This window comes from Borostomias antarcticus (assembly GCF_949987555.1).
Source record: "Borostomias antarcticus genome assembly, chromosome: 9".
Taxonomy (NCBI): Eukaryota; Metazoa; Chordata; class Actinopteri; order Stomiiformes; family Stomiidae; genus Borostomias; species Borostomias antarcticus.
This window is the reverse complement of record NC_140242.1, coordinates 4,466,357-4,486,381: the sequence shown is the minus strand read 5'-3', so window position 1 is coordinate 4,486,381 and position 20,025 is coordinate 4,466,357. Positions and strand designations below refer to the sequence as shown.

Here is a 20,025-nt window from a genome sequence, read left to right as displayed (position 1 = left end):
GTGTCTGTGGTTGGGTTGGGATCGGGGCTCTCCGTGTTGAGTGTGACTGTGTTGAGTTGGAATTGGGGCTGTCTGTGTTGAGTGTGACTGTGTTGGGTTGGGATCGGGACTCTCCGTGTTGAGTGTGACTGTGTTGGGTTGGGATCAGGGTGTCTGTGTTGTGTGACTGTGTTGGGTTAGGATCAGGGTGTCTGTGTTGAGTGTGACTGTGTTGGGTTGGGATCAGGGTGTCTGTGTTGATTGTGACTGTGTTGGGTTGGGATCGGGGCTCTCCGTGTTGAGTGTGACTTTGTTGGGTTGGGATCAGGGTGTCTGTGTTGAGTGTGACTTTGTTGGGTTGGGATCGGGGCTCTCCGTGTTGAGTGTGACTTTGTTGGGTTGGGATCAGGGTGTCTGTGTTGATTGTGACTGTGTTGGGTTGGGATCAGGGTGTCTGTGTTGAGTGGAATCAGGGTTCTCTTCCCTGTGCCCTCCATGGAAGTCTGCTGACCCTCATGGTTGACTGTCTGTCTCTAAGCTGTCTGTCTCTGCGCTGTCTGTGTCTAAGCTGTGTGTCTCTAAGCTGTCTGTCTCTGTGCTGTGTGTCTCTAAGCTGTCTTTCTCTGTGCTGTCTGTGTCTAAGCTGTCTGTCTCTGTGCTGTCTTTCTCTGTGCTGTCTGTCTCTAAGCTGTCTGTCTCTGTGCTGTCTGTCTCTAAGCTGTCTGTCTCTGTGCTGTGTGTCTCTAAGCTGTCTGTCTCTGTGCTTGTCTCTGCAGGAGGTCTGTGCTCTCTGACCATCGGTAAGGCCCTTCCTGAGGACGAGGGTCAGTACCGCTGCCGGGCGGAGAACGCAGTCGGGAAGGCCGAGTGTTGTTGCATGGTGCTGGTGGATGGTGAGTAGCACCTGGACTCTACTGAACTCTACCGAGCTATACTGAACTCTGCTGAACTCTACTGACCTCTACTGCGCTCTACTGAACTCTACTGAACTCTACTGACCTCTACTGAGCTCTACTGAACTCTACTGAACTCTACTGAGCTCTACTGAACTCTACTGAACTCTACTGCGCTCTACTGAACTCTACTGAACTCTACTGAACTCTACTGACCTCTACTGCACTCTACTGAGCTCTCTTGAACTGTACTGAGCTCTACTGAACTCTACTAACTACTACAGTAGATGTTTGCCACAGATGTTTTCAGACGCACTCACATTGAAATCATAGAACACAGAAACAATACAAGCCTGTTTGGGACACATGTGGAGCTAGAGACCCCCCCCCCCCCCCCCCCCCAGCTCCCAGGAGCCCCTGTCTGGCTGGGCTCTGGAACTTCCTGTAATCACACTGATTACTCTCCCAACCTCCCCCTCTAGCCCCTAAACACACACACACATACACACACACACACACACACATGCATACACACACATGCATACACACATGCAGTACATACACACACATACTCACACACACACATGCATACACACACACATGCATACACACATAGTATACACACACACACGCATACACACACACACATATGCATACATACACACACACACATGTACAGTATACACACACGCACAGAAACATATGCACACACACACACACATATACACACACACACACACACAGACAGGGCGGATGCTCATGTGTACTCACACACACGCTCTCTTGGGATTTCTCACTAAGCATTTATTTAAGCAATTGACCACTCGAGGCAGTGGGTTACACGGGATTTTACCACAGCTACGGGGCGTTGTTAGGCCCAACGCGATAGCGATTTTACCCCTGTGGTAAAATCCCCTGTAACCCACTGCCTCGAGTGGTCAATTGCTTTTCTACAACAGTTACTACATATATATATTCACAAAAAACACACAGTAGTAATATTCAATCATTTATTTACCAATCATTCTTATCATTTTAGTATTTACAAAATCTTCCGCGATAGGCTATAGTTCTGAATTAAATGGTTGCCAAGCAACATAGGCTATCTCGCCTATTTGGGTTGGCCTTGTTCACATAAGCCATAAAGCATAATTCGGGTGGTTCACGTTTATTTGAATATTTACAGCTATGGTGCAGTTATTAAAACAGTTCTCCAGAGTACTCGTTTTTGCTGGTAGGGGTGTGGAAGTGTTGGAGTCGGACTGATGAGTGTGTTTTTGTAATAGGATACAAAAAAGGCGAGGTTGCTGTGAGTGGTTGCTACACAAAGCATAGCCTACCGCTTGATCTTATCAATGTCCTCGTCAATGAGATTGACGGCGCATTAATACTAACTGTTATGCGGTCGCAGCCGTGGGTTACAGAGTATTTTACCACGGCTGCTAGCCAATCAGAATCAAGTATCCAAACTCTCCATTGTAGAATCTCTTTTTTATTTGACTGATTTGACTCATTTTGTATTTCTCATGAAATCAAAGATGAGTTCTAATTATTCTGTGGTGTGCTCATTAACACCCTCTCATGCATAGAGTTCACTACAGTGTACAGTTATTTAAAAGCTGTTTTTAAATATGCATGCAAATTGGTGGCATAGTTGCACATCAGTCACTACAGTGGACGCTATTGCATCATCCCATACACAGCCAACCAGGGGCAAGCCTATGCAAGTGAGAAAAAAAAGTCAGTGAAACCAGGATGGCCGACAGACGGGGAGAAGCACCAAGTTATATCCTCCTATATCCCTGTCAACATCTTCTATAAAAGTTGCAGGTCAAAAAAAAAAAAAAGGTGGCATCAAGTAACATCTAAGGCGTCGTGCAATTTCAACATTTTCCAAGTATTGATTTTATATTGGGAGGACATAATGATTAATCATCTGTCCACTAAATTGTGCATCGCTAGCTATATTTCAACTACAATTCATGTCTATTACAGCTACTGTTGTTCTTGAAAATACTTCATCTGCAGTAACTTTTTGGCTGTAAATCAACTTCTTTATGTTTTTAGAATGTAACTTGATGTTTTTTAATATCTTTATATTTTGTAGAGCTCAGATAGAAAGGCCTGCAGGGTAGTGGAGGAATTTCCAGACTCAAGTGAGGATGATGGTGCTACTAGTAGCAGTGATGGTGAATGGCTGCCAGAACAGGAAGGATTAGCAAATGTAAGCAGTAGTGACAGCAGAGCTGAGGAGTCTGGACAGGATGCTGAGGAGTCTGGACAGGATGCTGAGGGAGTCTGGACAGGATGCTGAGGAGTCTGGACAGGATGCTGAGGGAGTCTGGACAGGATGCTGAGGGAGATGAGACTCAGTGGAGCTGAGGAGTCTGGACAGGATGCTGAGGGAGATGAGACTCAGTGGAGTTGAGGAGTCTGGAAAGGATGCTGAGGGAGATGAGACTCAGTGGAGCTGAGGAGTCTGGACAGGATGCTGAGGGAGATGAGACTCAGTGGAGCTGAGGAGTCTGGACAGGATGCTGAGGGAGATGAGACTCAGTGGAGCTGAGGAGTCTGGACAGGATGCTGAGGGAGATGAGACTCAGTGAGGAATCTGGACAGGATGCTGAGGGAGATGAGACTCAGGGAGTTGAGGAGTCTGGACAGGATGCTGAGGGAGATGAGACTCAGGGAGCTGAGGAGTCTGGACAGGATGCTGAGGGAGATGAGACTCAGGGAGGATGGAAATGAAGGTGAGGGAGTTGAAGCTGAGGAAGCATCGCCTAACAGAGCTCAAGGGAAAAAAGCAGATAAGAATTTCAGAAATGTCTGGAAAAGCAAAGACAACGAGTTTGAGGGAGATTTGCCTAATTTTTTAGGAAAGTGGAAAGTGAATGTTGAGGGAACAGAACCAATAGATTTCTTCATGCGTCTATTTCCCGAAGATCTGATCAATCAATCAATCAATCAATCAATCAAAGCTTTATTTGTATAGCGCATTTCATACACAGAGGCAACACAATGCGCTTTACAGAGAACAAGGGAGGTGGGCATACGACCCACCCCTACATATTCCAGAGGGAAGCAAAAAAACAGTATCACCCGGGGGGCCAGAAAAGTGAGCTGTAAAAAATTCTTCACTGACCCCTCTCAACAAGGCGATCGAGCAAGCTCCAGGAGTATGTTTGTCTACCGGCTAAGAACATTTATAAAGCAGTACATTACATTAAATTACATTTTCAGAGTAAGAAAGGCTAAAAACATCATAGGAGAGACATGGCAAACACTGGTGTATGTCTGTGTGTGCGTGAATGTGCCTGGGCCCAGATAGAGGCAGGGTTTGGGGTAGGGTGGGGGTAGGAAGAGGATACAGATCCGGGTTAGGGTGAGGGGAAGGGGGACTGGGCCCAGGTCCTTTGCCAACTATCATAGAAAATAGTCTCTATGGAAGGAGCAACAAGCATGCTTTGACAGGAAATAGATGGTGCATGTCATGTCTAGTCAAGATGCTGTGAGGATCTATTCTCAGTTCAGAGACTTGTTGACACACTATCCTCAGTTCAGAGACTCTAACGGATAGTCCAATTTTATGCCAGTGGTGTGTGTACTCTGTCTAGAAAACTGTGTTTTGGTTATACGTGCACAATTTATATAATTTTAATGCATGAAAGTCCTCTTTATTCACTTAAGTCTTCTTTAAAGCCTGCTTTATTGATGAAAGCCTTGTTGAATGTTGTTGTTTTGGTTGAGGCGTAACCATGGTCACGTGTGTGTGCTCTCTCCCCTTCAGACCCGACGGACTCAAACTCCACCGCTGACAAGAAGAGCAGGAAGCCCAGCACCCCTACCTCCGAAAGTCAGTTTCCAAAATATGTGCTTCCTCATGTCCCAAAAAGGAGAGGCGTGGGATCGCTGTGGCTTTCCCACTGCTGTAGCCTCCCCCAGCCCCAGACCAGCCTCTCTCAGCCTCTCTCAGCCCCAGACCAGCCTCTCTCAGCCCCAGCCTCAGCCTCCCCCAGCCCCAGCCTCTCTCAGCCCCAGCCCCAGACTCCCCCAGCCCCAGCCTCCCCCAGCCCCAGACCGAGCCTCTCTCAGCCCCAGCCTCAGCCTCTCTCAGCCCCAGACCCAGCCTCTCTCAGCCCCAGCCTCAGCCTCTCTCAGCCCCAGACCCAGCCTCTCTCAGCCCCAGCCTTAGACCCAGTTCCAGCCCTGGCCTTCAAGCCCAGCTCCAGGCCCCATATATAGTTCTCAGTCCCAGCCCTAGCCCCGAGACTCTAGCCCCCAGTCCAAGCCCTGAGACTCTAGCCCCCAGTCCTAGCCCTGAGACTCTAGCCCCGAGACTCTAGCCCCCAGTCCTAGCCCTGAGACTCTAGCCCCGAGACTCTAGCCCCCAGTCCTAGCCCTGAGACTCTAGCCCCCAGCCCTAGCCCCCAGCCCTAGCCTCCAGCCCTAGCCTCCAGCCCTAGCCCCCAGTGCACACAGAGAGACATACACACAGAGAGACATACACACAGAGAGACGTGCACACAGAGAGACGTGCACACAGAGAGACGTGCACACAGAGAGACATACACACAGAGAGACGTGCACACAGAGAGACGTGCACACAGAGAGACATACACACAGAGAGACGTGCACACAGAGGGACATACACACAGAGAGACACACAGAGAGACATACACACAGAGAGACATACACACAGAGAGACGTGCACTCAGATCCACATCTACCAATCACTCCCCCAGAGAGGTTTACCTCCCCTAAAGTGGTGTTGTTCAGAGTAGATTTACTCCCCAGCCAGTGGAAAAGAGCCCTATCTTCCTGATTGCCCTGTAAATCTCTGAGAAGAGGGAATGGTGGAGGAGTTATGGTTATAGACTGGGCCATACCTCAGCCTGCATTCTTCTACATGGGATTTAACGCTGTTGGACACAAGCCTGAACACAGCTGACTACCCTGAACACAGCTGATTACCATGTGAATGGAGCACATCTCCCTGCACATAAAAGGCTATAGTACATTCATTCTCTCTCTCTCTCTCTCTCTCTCTCTCTCTCTCTCTCTCTGTCTCTCTGTCTCTCTCTCTCTCACACGCTCCTGCTCCAGCTGTAATGACTAGGGGTCAGGGGTCACAACGACACTCTCTACCTTCGATGTTTGACAGAACTAATGGAGCCGTGTTTGTCTTGCAGGCAGAGACACTTTGAGTCTCATAACAAGAGAAGAGAGAGAGAGGGAGAGAGAGAGGGGGAGAGAGAGAGAGAGAGAGAGGGGGGGAGTGAGAGAGGTAGATAGAGAGAATGAGAGAGAGGGATAGAGATAGAGGAAGACGGAGTGGGGACGGAATAGAGAGCAAACTAGAGACAGAGAGAGAGGAAGAGAGAGAGAGAGGGGGGTAGAGAGAAAGAGAGAGGGGGAGTGAGAGAGGTAGAGAGAGAGAATGAGAGAGAGGGGGACAGAGAGAAAGAGAGAGGGGGGAGAGAGAGACAGGAAGACCAGAAAGACTGAGTGGGGCGGGAATAGAGAGCAAACGAGACAGAGAGAAGGAGAGAAAGAGAGGAAGAGAGAGAGATAAAAAGGAAGAGAGAGAGATAGAGGAAGAGAAATAGAGAGAGATAGATAGATAGAGATAGAGAGGGAGAGAGAGAGAGAGAGAGCGGAAGATAGAGAGATAGAGGAAGAGATAGAGAGATAGAGAGGGAGATAGAGAGAGGGAGAGAGAGATAGAGAGAGAGATGGAGAGGGAGAGAGAGAGAGAGATAGACAGAGGGAGAGAGATAGATAAGAGAGATAGAGAGGGTCTCCGTGCGGCTTCTTCGCTCGCTCACCCTCTTCTCCCAGACTTCCATGTAAGGCTCGTGTCTGCCTGGTCTCCAGCTGCTGGTTCAGTCGTATCACCCCCCCCCCCCACCGACTCCCACCATCTCCCCCGGCTCCTGGCTCAGCCCCCCCCCTCCTCTCCCAGCCTCTTCCTGGCTCAGCCCCCCCCCTCCTCCCCCAGCCTCTTCCTGGCTCAGCCCCCACCCTCCTCCCCCAGCCTCCTCCTGGCTCAGCCCCCCCCCTCCTCCCCCAGCCTCTTCCTGGCTCAGCCCCCACCCTCCTCCCCCAGCCTCCTCCTGGCTCAGCCCCCCCCCCCCCCCCCTCCTCCCCCAGCTCCTGCAGAAGACCTGCCAGCCCTGCGATACGCTCCCCTCCCACTGGAATGTCCCTGATCCAAACAAGACCAACACGCTGGACCAGAGAGAGGAGGATGAGAGGAGAGAGGAGAGGAGAGGAGAGGAGAGGAGAGGAGAGGAGAGGAGAGGAGAGGAGAGGAGAGGAGAGGAGAGGAGAGGAGAGGAGAGGAGAGGAGAGGAGAGGGGGAGAGAAAGAGAGGAGGGGAGAGATGAGAGGAGAGGAGGAGAAGGGGAGGGAGGAGAGGGGAGGGGAGAGTAGAGGCGGAGAGAGAGAGTCTTTTAATAAAAGCAGGAAGTCCAGAAACTGACAGGCAGGCGATTAGCCCGCTATTGTGCTGATAGAAGGTAGCTTTCAAACTGCTGGACGTGCTCCGGTTGGCCCTGCTGATGGTGAGTTCAACATGGCCGTTCAACATGGCCGTACACATGGGGATGTTTTTACAGCAGTCGCAACGGTCCTGCTTCAGTGTTTGATGTGTTCCAAGGTCTCTGTTGTTCCAGCGCAGAGCTTTGAGCAGAGATGGACTTGGTCTTTGATCCTAACAGATGATTAGATACACCAGGGACCATCTTCTGGCTCCTGGTACACACGGTTCCTGCTAGGGTGTGTGTGTGTGTGTGTGTGTGTGTGTGTGTGTGTGTGTGTGTGTGTGTGTGTGTGTGTGTGTGTGTGTGTGTGTGTGTGTGTGGACTAGCTCTATAAAAACAAGCCTTGTTTTCATCCCTGCCTGGAAAACTCTAACCCTGCACGTTTATTTACCCACCACCGGGGGTGCACTCACTAGCCTGGAACCACTCCTCCCCAAACCCTGCTCAACCTCACAGCAATCCACCACCTAACCCCAACCTGAACCTTAACCCCCGTCACCTCCTCTATCCCCTGACCCCCCACCCTTAACCCCTGTCACCTCCTCTATCCCCTGACCCCCCACCCTTAACCCCCGTCACCTCCTCTATCCCCTGACCCCCCACCCTTAACCCCCGTCACCTCCTCTATCCCCTGACCCCCCACCCTTAACCCCCGTCACCTCCTCTATCCCCTGACCCCCCACCCTTAACCCCCGTCACCTCCTCTATCCCCTGGCCCTGACCCCCCACCCTTAACCCCCGTCACCTCCTCTATCCCCTGGCCCTGACCCCCCACCCTTAACCCCCGTCACCTCCTCTATCCCCTGGCCCTGACCCCCCACCCTTAACCCCCGTCAGCTCCTCTATCCCCTGACCCCCCACTCTTAACCCCCGTCACCTCCTCTATCCCCTGGCCCTGACCCCCCACCCTTAACCCCCGTCACCTCCTCTATCCCCTGACCCCCCACCCTTAACCCCCGTCACCTCCTCTATCCCCTGACCCCCCACCCTTAACCCCCCGTCACCTCCTCTATCCCCTGACCCCCCACCCTTAACCCCCGTCACCTCCTCTATCCCCTGACCCCCCACCCTTAACCCCCCGTCACCTCCTCTATCCCCTGACCCCCCACCCTTAACCCCCGTCACCTCCTCTATCCCCTGGCCCTGACCCCCCACCCTTAACCCCTGTCACCTCCTCTATCCCCTGGCCCTGACCCCCGTCACAAACACACAACCTGACCCACGTCTGCTCTCCTCTCCCTCACTCAAATGAGGTGTGGTAGACGGAGCTGGCCTTGTTAAATGGAGCTGATGCAGCAGTCTGGGATTAGTGTGGATGAGTGTTAATAAAGTTTGATTTGAACCATGTCCACGGTGCAGCTGGGCTGTGAGACCGGCTAGAGAATGAATGCTATCTGGGCCCGGGTCCGCTGTGATCACACTGACCCTGGCTGCCAGAGACAGGATAGGACTTGCTGCTCTCGCTCTGTGTGTGTGTCTGTGTGTGTGAGTGTGCACATGTTTGTGTGTGTGTGTGTGTGTGTGTGTGTGTGTGTGTGTGTGTGTGTGTGTGTGTTTGTGTGTGTGTGTGTGTAGCCTAAAGCTTCTGACCGATGTGTCTGTGCTGTTTGATTGAGACCCATCTCTAGAGCCCGGTGGCAGGTCTCAGCATATTAACCCGCGGTGCATTCTGTTAGCGTTAGGGTTAACATGCTAGGTTAACATGGTAAGCGGTGCATTCTGTTAGCGGTAGGGTTAACATGCTAGGTTAACATGGTTAGCGGTGCATTCTGTTAGCGGTAGGGTTAACATGCTAGGTTAACATGGTTAGCGGTGCATTCTGTTAGCGTTAGGGTTAACATGCTAGGTTAACATGGTTAGCGGTGCATTCTGTTAGCGTTAGGGTTAACATGCTAGGTTAACATGGTAAGCGGTGCATTCTGTTGGGGTTAGGGTATGCGTTAACATGCTACTGTAGGTTAGCATGGTTAGTGGTGCATTCTGTTAGGGTTAGGGTTTGCCTGATAGGTTAGCATGGTTAGTGGTGCATTCTGTTGGGGTTAGGGTTAGCATGCAAGGTTAGCATGGTTAGCGGTGCATTCTGTTGGGGTTAGGGTTAGCATGCAAGGTTAGCATGGTTAGCGGTGCATTTTCCACAACACACTCTCTCTCTCTCTCTCTCTTGCACCCTCTCTCTCTCTTTCTCTCACCCTCTATCTGTCTCTCTCTGTTCCTAGTTAAGTGCTGGTTCTCTTCCCTTGCTTTAAGAGGGGAATCCCCCAGCATGCCTTGATGATAAATGACCCCAAAACGAAGGGCCGCTCCATTCCCATTTCAACCAGCAGAGGAACGTTTCACAATCCCCTGACCCCCGTTTTCACTCCCTTTCACCTAGGGTACAGATTTGATCCCTTCCAGCTTGTAGGGCATCCCGCAATGCATCCCTCTGCTTTCACACATAGAGCAAGAGCAGATATTAATCATGTTTTACCTTTCGGCTACGTAATTGTGTTGGGAAAATGTTTGAAAAGTACGGAACCAGGAACTCATTTGTACTGTTTTCATGCAGTCTGTGTGTGTATTATTTATTTAAAATGGCGTACTAACAAACATATTGGTTATGTCATTAAACCAACCAACCAACCAACCGAGGCATCGCTGCATTGGCTGGGGCTGTTGGCCGTCTCCATGGCTTTCACTCCAGACTTTATTATTTTTATTTTCTTACAATACTTTATTTTTACACAAACGTGACTCTCATAGAATCACTCATCCTCTCAGCTGGTGTGACGTCTGTGTTCCCTTCGCTCCGTCCCATCCCTCTGATCAAAGAGGTTCACTCACTCAGCGTCACAACGTTGTCATGAGGGTTCTCTCTCCAGGGGGGGAGTCAGGGAACGGGGGGCTCTGGGAGAGGAACCATACCAGCCCTCCTTGGGGAGCGCTTTTCTGGTGACACGTTTTTTTACAATTTTAACATCGTCTGGAGCACCTGGCTGGCATCCCACTGCCCTGGGTCTGCTGGTACACTCCTCTGGTCTGCTGGTACACTCCCCTGGGTCTGCTGGTACGCATGGCGACCAGGAGGTAACAAATTGATGTGCTGTAGTAAACAGACCAGGGGGAGTAAACAGGACAGAGAAAATTCCCTCCCTCCGAGCCAATGACAGCCAATCACAGCTGCAGAGACAGGGCTGAGCATCACTGCCTCATAGGCTGCATGGTAAACAGGGCCCACTGCTAGCTGCCTCACAGGCAGCACTCCAGTTTCCATTGCTGCTGCCTATTCTGAGCTGCGCCATGTGAGCCGTGTAGTGTGACCCATCAAATGATCAGATCAGTCTGCGCTCAGAGCCCCTCCTTCAACTACCACACACTCTGAGGGGCTTCCAAACCTGTCGATGCTCGGGAACGGTCTCCCACCTTCTGACCTGTCTGTCTGTCTGCCTGACTGTCTGCCTGCCTGTCTGTCTGTCTGTCTGTCTGTCTGTCTGTCTGTCTGTCTGTCTGTCTGTCTGTCTGTCTGTCTGTCTGCCTGTCTGTTTGTCTGTCTGTCTGCCTGCCTGTCTGTCTGTCTGTCTGTCTGTCTGCCTGTCTGTCTGTCTGTCTGTCTGCCTGTCTGTCTGTCTGTCTGTCTGTCTGTCTGCCTGTCTGCCTGTCTCTGTCTGTCTGCCTGTCTGTCTGCCTGTCTCTGTCTGTCTGCCTGTCTGTCTGTCTGCCTGTCTGTCTGTCTGTCTGTCTGTCTGTCTGTCTGTCTGCCTGCCTGCCTGTCTGCCTGCCTGCCTGTCTGTCTGTCTGTCTGTCTGTCTGTCTGCCTGTCTCTGTCTGTCTGCCTGTCTGTCTGTCTGTCTGTCTGCCTGTTTGTGAAGTACAGTATGTAACACACTGAGGGGCGGCTGGGTAACCTGGCAACAGCAAGTGTAGTGAAATTGTGCAACAGAGGGTGAGAGAGACAGACAGAGGAGAGAGACAGGGAGAGACAGACAGAGGAGAGAGACAGACAGAGACAGACAGAGGAGAGAGACAGGGAGAGACAGACAGGAGAGAGACAGACAGAGACAGACAGAGGAGAGAGACAGGGAGAGACAGACAGAGGAGAGAGACAGGGAGAGACAGACAGAGGAGAGAGACAGACAGAGACAGACAGAAGAGAGACAGGGAGAGACATACAGAGGAGAGAGAGAGACAGACAGAGGAGAGAGACAGACAGAGACAGACAGAGAAGAGAGACAGACAGGGAGAGGAGAGAGACAGACAGAGAGACGAGAGAGACAGAGAGAGACGAGAGAGACAGAGAGAGACGGGGAGACCAAGATTGAGAGAGGGTGAGAGAGAGAGAGGATGAGAGAGGGTGTGAGAGAGAGAGAGGGAGAGAGAGGGTGAGAGAGAGAGGGGGGTGAAAGAGAGAGAGGGTGAGGGAGAGAGAGGGTGAGAGAGAGGGTGAGGGAGAGAGAGGGTGAGAGAGAGAGGATGAGAGAGAGAGAGTGAGAGAGAGGGTGAGAGAGAAAGTGAGAGAGAGAGAGAGAGAGAGAGAGAGGATGAGAGAGAGGGTGTGTGTGAGAGAGAGGGTGAGAGAGAGAGAGTGAGAGGATGAGAGAGAGGGTGAGAGAGAGAAAGTGAGAGGACAGGATGAGAGAGAGGGTGAGAGAGAGAAAGTGAGAGAGAGGGTGAGAGAGAGAGAGAAAGTGAGAGACAGAGGGTGAAAGAGAGAGAGAGAAAGTGAGAGAGAGGGAGAGACAGAGGGTGAGAGAGAGAGAGAGAAAGTGAGAGAGAGGGAGAGACAGAGAGTGTTGTGGAAAATTGTATACAGAAAAAAGAAGTAGTCTTGTTTCCCAGATGCATAAAGTGCATCCGAAATGCATATTTTTTATTTTATCACTGCAGTGAAGAAAAGTTTTCCAAGCAAGACGACAGTGTCCGTCAAAAGTTTCCTAGAAGAGCACTGTATAGTAAACATAACACTATTTGTTTTATACTGTAACTTGGATATGCCCTGAACATTAATTTAGCTGATGTCTTCTAGTACGTGGGGTTGGTGTTACCCTGTCCAGGAGCATGTGACCAATCCACCCTCTTCTGGCCATGTCGGTCCACGGCTCTTACTGACAAACCCGCAAAACAAAAGGTCAGAGCAGCTTAGCGTGGTTCAGGACAGTCAGAGCAGCCTAGTGGGGTTCAGGGCAGGGTTCAGGAGTGGTCAACGTTGATCAAAGGCTGGTGGTAATGAACTCTCTGGGCATCCTGGCCTTCCCTGTGCTTGGTCAAACACCACTGAGTCTGTTACAGTACATACATTATATTAGTTTAGATGGAAAATTATGTCTGTCTCACAAGGGTGAAAGAGATAGAGAGAGAGAGAGAGAGAGAGAGAGAGAGAGAGAGACAGACAGATAGAGAGAGACAGAGAGGATGAGAGAGAGAGGCAGAGACAGAGAGGATGAGAGAGACCGAGAGAGAAAGACAGTGAGAGAGAGAGAGAGAGAACAGGAAAATTGCCTGACATAAATATAGAGGAGAGCTTCTTCAATGACCTGCAAACACTTCATTAAGATGGATGTCTTGACAAAACAGTGAGGCCATTCATCTCTGTGGTTCAGAGTACTCTACAGTCTGTCTAGAGAGACTACAGTCTGTCTAGAGGGACTACTCTACAGTCTGTCTAGAGAGACTATTCTACAGTCTGTTTAGAGAGACTATTCTACAGTCTGTTTAGAGAGACTATTCTACAGTCTGTTTAGAGAGACTATTCTACAGTCTGTTTAGAGAGACTATTCTACAGTCTGTCTAGAGAGACTATTCTACAGTCTGTTTAGAGAGACTATTCTACAGTCTGTTTAGAGAGACTATTCTACAGTCTGTTTAGAGAGACTATTCTACAGTCTGTTTAGAGAGACTATTCTACAGTCTGTCTAGAGAGACTATTCTACAGTCTGTCTAGAGAGACTACTCTACAGTCTGTCTAGAGAAACTACTCTACAGTCTGTCTAGAGAGAGTACTCTACAGTCTGTCTAGAGAGACTACTCTACAGTCTGTCTAGAGAGAGTACTCTACAGTCTGTCTAGAGAGACTACTCTACAGTCTGTCTAGAGAGACTATTCTACAGTCTGTCTAGAGAAACTACTCTACAGTCTGTCTAGAGAGAGTACTCTACAGTCTGTCTAGAGAGACTACTCTACAGTCTGTCTAGAGAGATTACTCTACAGCGCTGCTAGTTCCACATGGCAGGTATAGACTGTATTGGAAGGAGGTCTGTGAAGCTCTGAATGGAAAGGAACAGTTCAGGAAACGTAGACTGTTTTAGAGGATGAGCTGTTTCACCTCCAGACAGTTGATGTCAGAACCTCTAGTCTCCTGCTTTGAAAGTCTGTTTTTGTGTTTGCTTGCTTGTTTTTTTTTCAGATTTTTGACTCTGCAAAAGGTATTGCTTTTTCATTGACCCCACAGATCAAATATTTTCCAGCAGTATCAACAGCAAATGTCTACGGTTCAAAACTAGTTGTGTTGGAAAAAGTATGTTTTTGTTTCCAAGAAAGAGTGAGAGGAGGAGGAGGCTCTTCCACGCAGAGATAGATTCTGATGGTGAGAGAGAGATAGCATGAGAAGTAGGGGGAGGGGAGAGAGAGAGAGAGACAGAGAGAGAGAGAGATAGAGAGAGACAGAGAGGATGAGAGAGACAGAGAGAGAGAGAGATATTAATGACTAAGATTAAAACCTGTAATTGAAGGTTACTATCCCACCGTAGCTCTCTTGTTTTACTGGCTACATTGTTTCTTGACAGCAATCAAAGATTGAATAAATAGTGCCAAGAGCTATTTCCTGGATACTTCCAGACTATTTTTAGTATTACCAAAAAAGGCAAATACCGAAGGACATAAGCACCGAGCCAATCGCTTCTCCCAGGACATTTACCAGAGAATCCCTCCTCCCCCAAGTTCACTCATCACACACACACACACATACACACACTCTAGATAGTTTATACAACTTCCCCATATAACGCCGTGCCCTGGGAAGACCTGCCCCTCTGTGGCAGACAAACTGAGCACTCCACTATGTACACAATGGAGCTCTGCTGTGGTTTCCATATATGAGTTGGGCTGGTGGGCTTGTGTACAGTCCCTGTGTTCTACTGCTGGCCCCAGTGGAACAGACTGGCTGGGAGGTCCCGGGCTGCCTGCGTACCCCCCCCCCCCCCCCACCACTGTCAGCCGTGGTTTGATCCATTGCTCAGATCAAAAAAGGTGTGTTACAGCTGAGTTGGTGTGTGATTGTTTTGAGGAGCTTCACTGAACGCTTTCCTCTGTGGTGTGTTTGACTTCCAGGCGAGGCCAGGATAAAGAAACCCAACACGAAGACGCCGCCCAAACAGGGTGAGTCTGTCTGTCTGCCTGTCTGTCTGTCTGTCTGTCTGTCTGTCTGTCTGTCTGTGTCTGTCTGTCTGTCTGTCTGTCTGTCTGCCTGTCTGCCTGTCTGCCTGTCTGTCTGTCTGTCTGCCTGTCTGTCTGTCTGTATGTCTGTATGTCTGTCTGTATCTGTCTGTCTGTCTGTCTGTCTGTCTGTCTGTGTCTGTCTGTCTGTCTGTCTGTCTGTCTGTCTGTCTGTCTGTCTGTCTGTCTGTCTCTGTCTGTCTCTGTCTGTGTCTGTCTGCCTGTCTGCCTGTCTCTGTCTCTGTCTCTGTCTCTGTCTCTGTCTCTGTCTCTGTCTCTGTCTTTGTCTCTGTCTCTGTCTGTCTGTCTGTCTGTCTGTCTGTCTGCCTGTCTGTCTGTCTGTCTGTCTGTCTGCCTGTCTGTCTCAACAATGCTGTCACTTCCTGTTCCTAATGAACCTGGCCTGCTGTAATCTCCAGCAGTCTTAAGTTAACCCTAACCCTCTAACCCAACCTGCACTCTAAAAACCACCAGAGCCCTGCGCTCAACCAGCCAACCCTGCAGCTGTCTCACCCGCTGCAAGATTGCAAAATAGTGTGTGTGTGTGTGTGTGTGTGCGTGTGTGCGTGTGTGCGTGCGTGCGTGCGTGCGTGCGTGCGTGCGTGCGTGCGTGGAAGGCCAGGCTCTGCCAAACCAGCTCAGCCCCAGATTAACTGCCGCCAGTGAGCATAGATCCACAGAACAGGAGCCTGAACCCAGGAGCAATACAGGACTCACACTATAGAACCACAGAGAAACCACACACACCACTCACACTAGAGAACCACAGAGGAACCACACACACCACTCACACTATAGAACCACAGAGAAACCACACACACCACTCACACTAGAGAACCACAGAGAAACCACACACACCACTCACACTATAGTACCACAGAGAAACCACACACACCACTCACACTAGAGAACCACAGAGAAACCACACACACTAGAGAACCACAGAGAAACCACACACACCACTCACACTAGAGAACCACAGAGGAACCACACACACTATAGAACCACAGAGAAACCACACACACACCACTCACACTATAGAACCAGAGAGAAACCACACACACACACACACACACACACCACTCACACTATAGAACCACAGAGAAACTACACACCACTCACACTAGAGAACCACACAGAAACTACACACACAGGACTCACCCTATAGAACCACAGAGAAACTACGGTACACACACAGTACTCACACTATAGAACCACAGAGAAACTACACACACACACCACTCACACTAGAGAACCACAGATAAACTAGACACACATGGGCTCAGACACTTAGGGTGTTCCAGAAAGCGGGTCCAATAAGGTCTGAGACTAACCCTGAAGTCTGAGTTGATTTCCACTGACACTGGAAACTCTGACACTGGAAACGCTAAAAGTGATTCTGAGAATGTTGTTCAGATATCCTAAAACTCCCCTGCATAGTAGCCTAGGCTATTTTGTTTTACTTATTGTAGACCTATTACATTTTAGGCTTTCGTAGCCTATTTTTATTTCTGTCTTAATTAACCTACAGGTGTCGCCTTATTTGGGTAAATTGTACTGTCTGATCTGGTGTATTTGGTCAGGAAATGTGCGGAAGCAGCTTCAGCGTGATATTAGACTGGGATCAGCCTGGGACAGCGCACGCCGTTACAAGGAGATGCAGTAGAGTAGCGATTTTTGGGAAATGCGTGTCATAACGATCCAATGACATAATACTTTGCATCTAAATTAAACTCAGATATTCCAATGGATTACATTATTTCTGCATGCTTATTTGCTTAATGTATTGAGCTTCTTTCCCATGTTTTTTTCCTGTACCAGCGGCCATGTTGCATATCACTACTGGGTTTGTTACATAAAGAGTTACGATGGTAACCGACCCACACTGGTCTGCGCTGCCTGTCTTTGTCCAGTTTGAGTTTCTCTCTTCTGAAACAGAAACCCAGAGTTACCCGCATTTCAGGGTTAGCAAAATCACATTCTTCACTAAACCCGCTTTCTGGAATACCCCCACTGACAGATAATGTTGTGGTACTGGCTGATATATTTACTGTTGTTGTTGTTGTTGTTGTTGCTGCTGCTGCTCCAGGCCTGCCCCCCCAGATCCTCCAGTTCCCTGAGGATTTGAAGGTCCTGGCTGGAGAGAAGGTGGACCTGCTCTGCAAGTTCACAGGAGCTCCGCCCATCAGCTGCACCTGGCTCAAGTTCAGGAAACCAGTAAGAACCAGTAATACCCTCCCCCCACACACTCAGAAACCAGTAAGAACCAGTAATACCCTCCCCCACACTCAGAAACCAGTAAGAACCAGTAATACCCTCCCCCATACTATCCCACACTCACCCAATCTCTCTCCAGACTCAAATATTACGTTGAATCGCTGCGCTCTGCATGCTACATAATAGAGTCTGTGTCACTTCGCTGCCCAAGCTAGTGTTCTGAGGGCGTATGGACGGGTCAAAATTTAAAGAGTGACAGGTCGTAGCAGCAAATGAGAGACGCAGGCCAGGTTAGATGGGCGGGGCATATCTATGGGTGGCCTGATCGCGAAAGTTACTGGTTGGTGTCGCAGGGATTCCAGCGAAGCCAATGAATTGCCAGGATTTGAGCACCAGATTTTTGCATGAAGTGTCCCAGACCCATAGAGAGATCTGCAGCATGCAGTAACGTAGTTACAGTAGCGTAGCTTACGTAGCGTATCAACGAAAGAACTCTCAAGGGTCTGGCGTTGAGACTACACTCACCCAGACTCCCCCACAGTCATTCACTCACTGAGACGGCTCCTGTATAGTAACTGTCCTGCAAATCTGTCTGTCTGTCTGTCCTTCTAGATCCAGATGGGAGAAGGTGACATCACCGTGGAGACCACAGATTCCTCCACCAAACTGACCATCGCAGCCAGCCAGCAGGAACACTGTGGCTGCTACACCATCGAGCTGCGCAACAGCTACGGCCTCCGCCAGAACGCCCTCAACCTCACCATCGTTGGTAGATCACATGACTCGGGCGCCTGGAGAAGGACAGCCATGTTTTAAGGGATAGTCCTAGACTCCGTTTAGGTTTTAGAATCAAAACTTAGAATCTATCAGATTCAAAGTGGACAGCGCTAAATACAAGTGTAAACGGCCACCAAAACGTTTTGTGAAACGTTTCCTCAAACCACTTGACGAGGTGGTCTGGGACGCATTTGACCACGTATCTTTAGTAGTCTAAACGCAAATGCGTCCTGATGCGTCCCTGACAAGGACGTAACAGGAAGACACGCCATCAATGCAGGAGAATATTTCTCCTTTTTCACCTTATCCTGCGCTCTTTTTCAAGTCACAAACGACTCGTCCTATCAATCGAAACAGCTGGAATAGTCCAGGCTTTTATGCACACTTTTTTCAATCTTCTCAACTTCTTCTCTCCAAGTCAAACCGACTGATTATTGATTTGTTTACCTGGAACATCTGTGTGACACGCAGGCAGGAGTGAATGAGTTACTATGGTTACCACATACGAACATGTGGTCGGCTGGACACATTAAGCCGCATGTACACTGTGTGATAAAACCCACGATTCTGAGGTTGTAAGGTGGTCGTGGGTTGTCGCAGACAATCGTAGCTCATCGTGTGCAAAATCGGACTCGCAAGTCGCACAGTGTGAGAAGGTGTATGATCTGCGATTCATTGCTACGACGTTCTACGACGAGGCTACGACCTCCCAACAAAATATCTGGCATGTCAGATATTTTCGTTGTAGATCGCAGATCATGTAGAAGTCCAGCCAAGATGAATCGTGGGTGTAATCGGGGCTGACAGAAATCGTATAATGTGTCTGTGTACAGAAGGCTTTAGGAGACGCATGATACACACAGGTGTAAACGATGATGTATCTCACTGTCCACTTGTGATCTGATCGTCCAAAACGCATTTTCAAACCAAGTCTAAACAGTCCTAGTGACGCCCGAGACTCAGCCCTGGCCAATGTCTCACAACAGATGATGATATCTTAACGTGACGCATCCTAATGAACCAGTCCCAACACCAACCCCAACTCCAACACCATCCCCAACACCAGCCCCAACTCCAACACCAGCCCCAACACCAACACCACCTCCAACACCAGCCCCAACCCCAACACCAGCCCCAACACCAGCCCCAACACCAGCCCCAACCCCAACACCAGCCCCAACCCCAGCCCCAACACCAGCCCTAGCCCCAACACCAGCCCTAACACCAACACCAGCCCCAACACCAACACCAGCCCCAACTCCAGCCCCAACACCAGCCCTAACTCCAACACCAGCCCCAACACCAACACCAGCCCCAACTCCAACACCAGCCCCAACTCCAACACCAGCCCCAACACCAGCCCCAACATCAACACCAGCCCCAACACCAGCCCCAACACCAGCCCCAACACCAACACCAGCCCTAACACCAACACCAGCCCCAACACCAACACCAGCCCCAACTCCAACACCAGCCCCAACTCCAACACCAGCCCCAACACCAACACCAGCCCCAACATCAACACCAGCCCCAACACCAGCCCCAACACCAACACCAGCCCCAACTCCAACACCAGCCCCAACACCAGCCTCAACACCAACACCATCCCCAACACCAGCCCCAACTCCAACACCAGCCCCAACACCAACACCACCTCCAACACCAGCCCCAACCCCAACACCAGCCCCAACACCAGCCCCAACACCAGCCCCAACCCCAGCCCCAACCCCAACACCAGCCCTAGCCCCAACACCAGCCCTAACACCAACACCAGCCCCAACACCAACACCAGCCCCAACTCCAACACCAGCCCCAACTCCAACACCAGCCCCAACACCAGCACCAACATCAACACCAGCCCCAACACCAGCCCCAACACCAGCCCCAACACCAGCCCCAACTCCAACACCAGCCCCAACACCAGCCTCAACACCAACACCAGCCCCAACACCAGCCCCAACTCCAACACCAGCCCCAACACCAGCCCTAACACCAACACCAGCCCCAACTCCAACACCAGCCCCAACTCCAGCCTCAACACCAGCCCCGACACCAGCCCCAACACCAGCCTGAGCTTCAGCCGCAGCCTCAGGTCTAGCCTCATGTCTTGTCCAAACACCAGCAGGCCTGTGTAGACGGGTCTCAGATGGCCTTTTAAGGCTGTGCTTCTCTCCCACCCGACTGCTTTCATAGAAGCCCAACGCCTGCTG

General features: G+C 50.3%; 1 protein-coding gene across 1 annotated transcript in view; it reads left to right on the top strand.

Moving 5' to 3' along the window:
* mylka (myosin, light chain kinase a) overlaps window positions 1–20,025 on the top strand; it is a gene marked incomplete at both ends in the record, with an annotated part of 83,933 nt that overhangs the window by 53,367 nt on the left and 10,541 nt on the right. Inside the window, 5 exons of the mRNA XM_084443552.1 lie at window positions 756–872; window positions 4,660–4,725; window positions 14,717–14,764; window positions 16,911–17,038; window positions 17,651–17,807. Coding sequence (XP_084299678.1) covers window positions 756–872; window positions 4,660–4,725; window positions 14,717–14,764; window positions 16,911–17,038; window positions 17,651–17,807 — 516 coding nt within the window. The remainder of the gene's footprint in view (window positions 1–755; window positions 873–4,659; window positions 4,726–14,716; window positions 14,765–16,910; window positions 17,039–17,650; window positions 17,808–20,025) is intronic.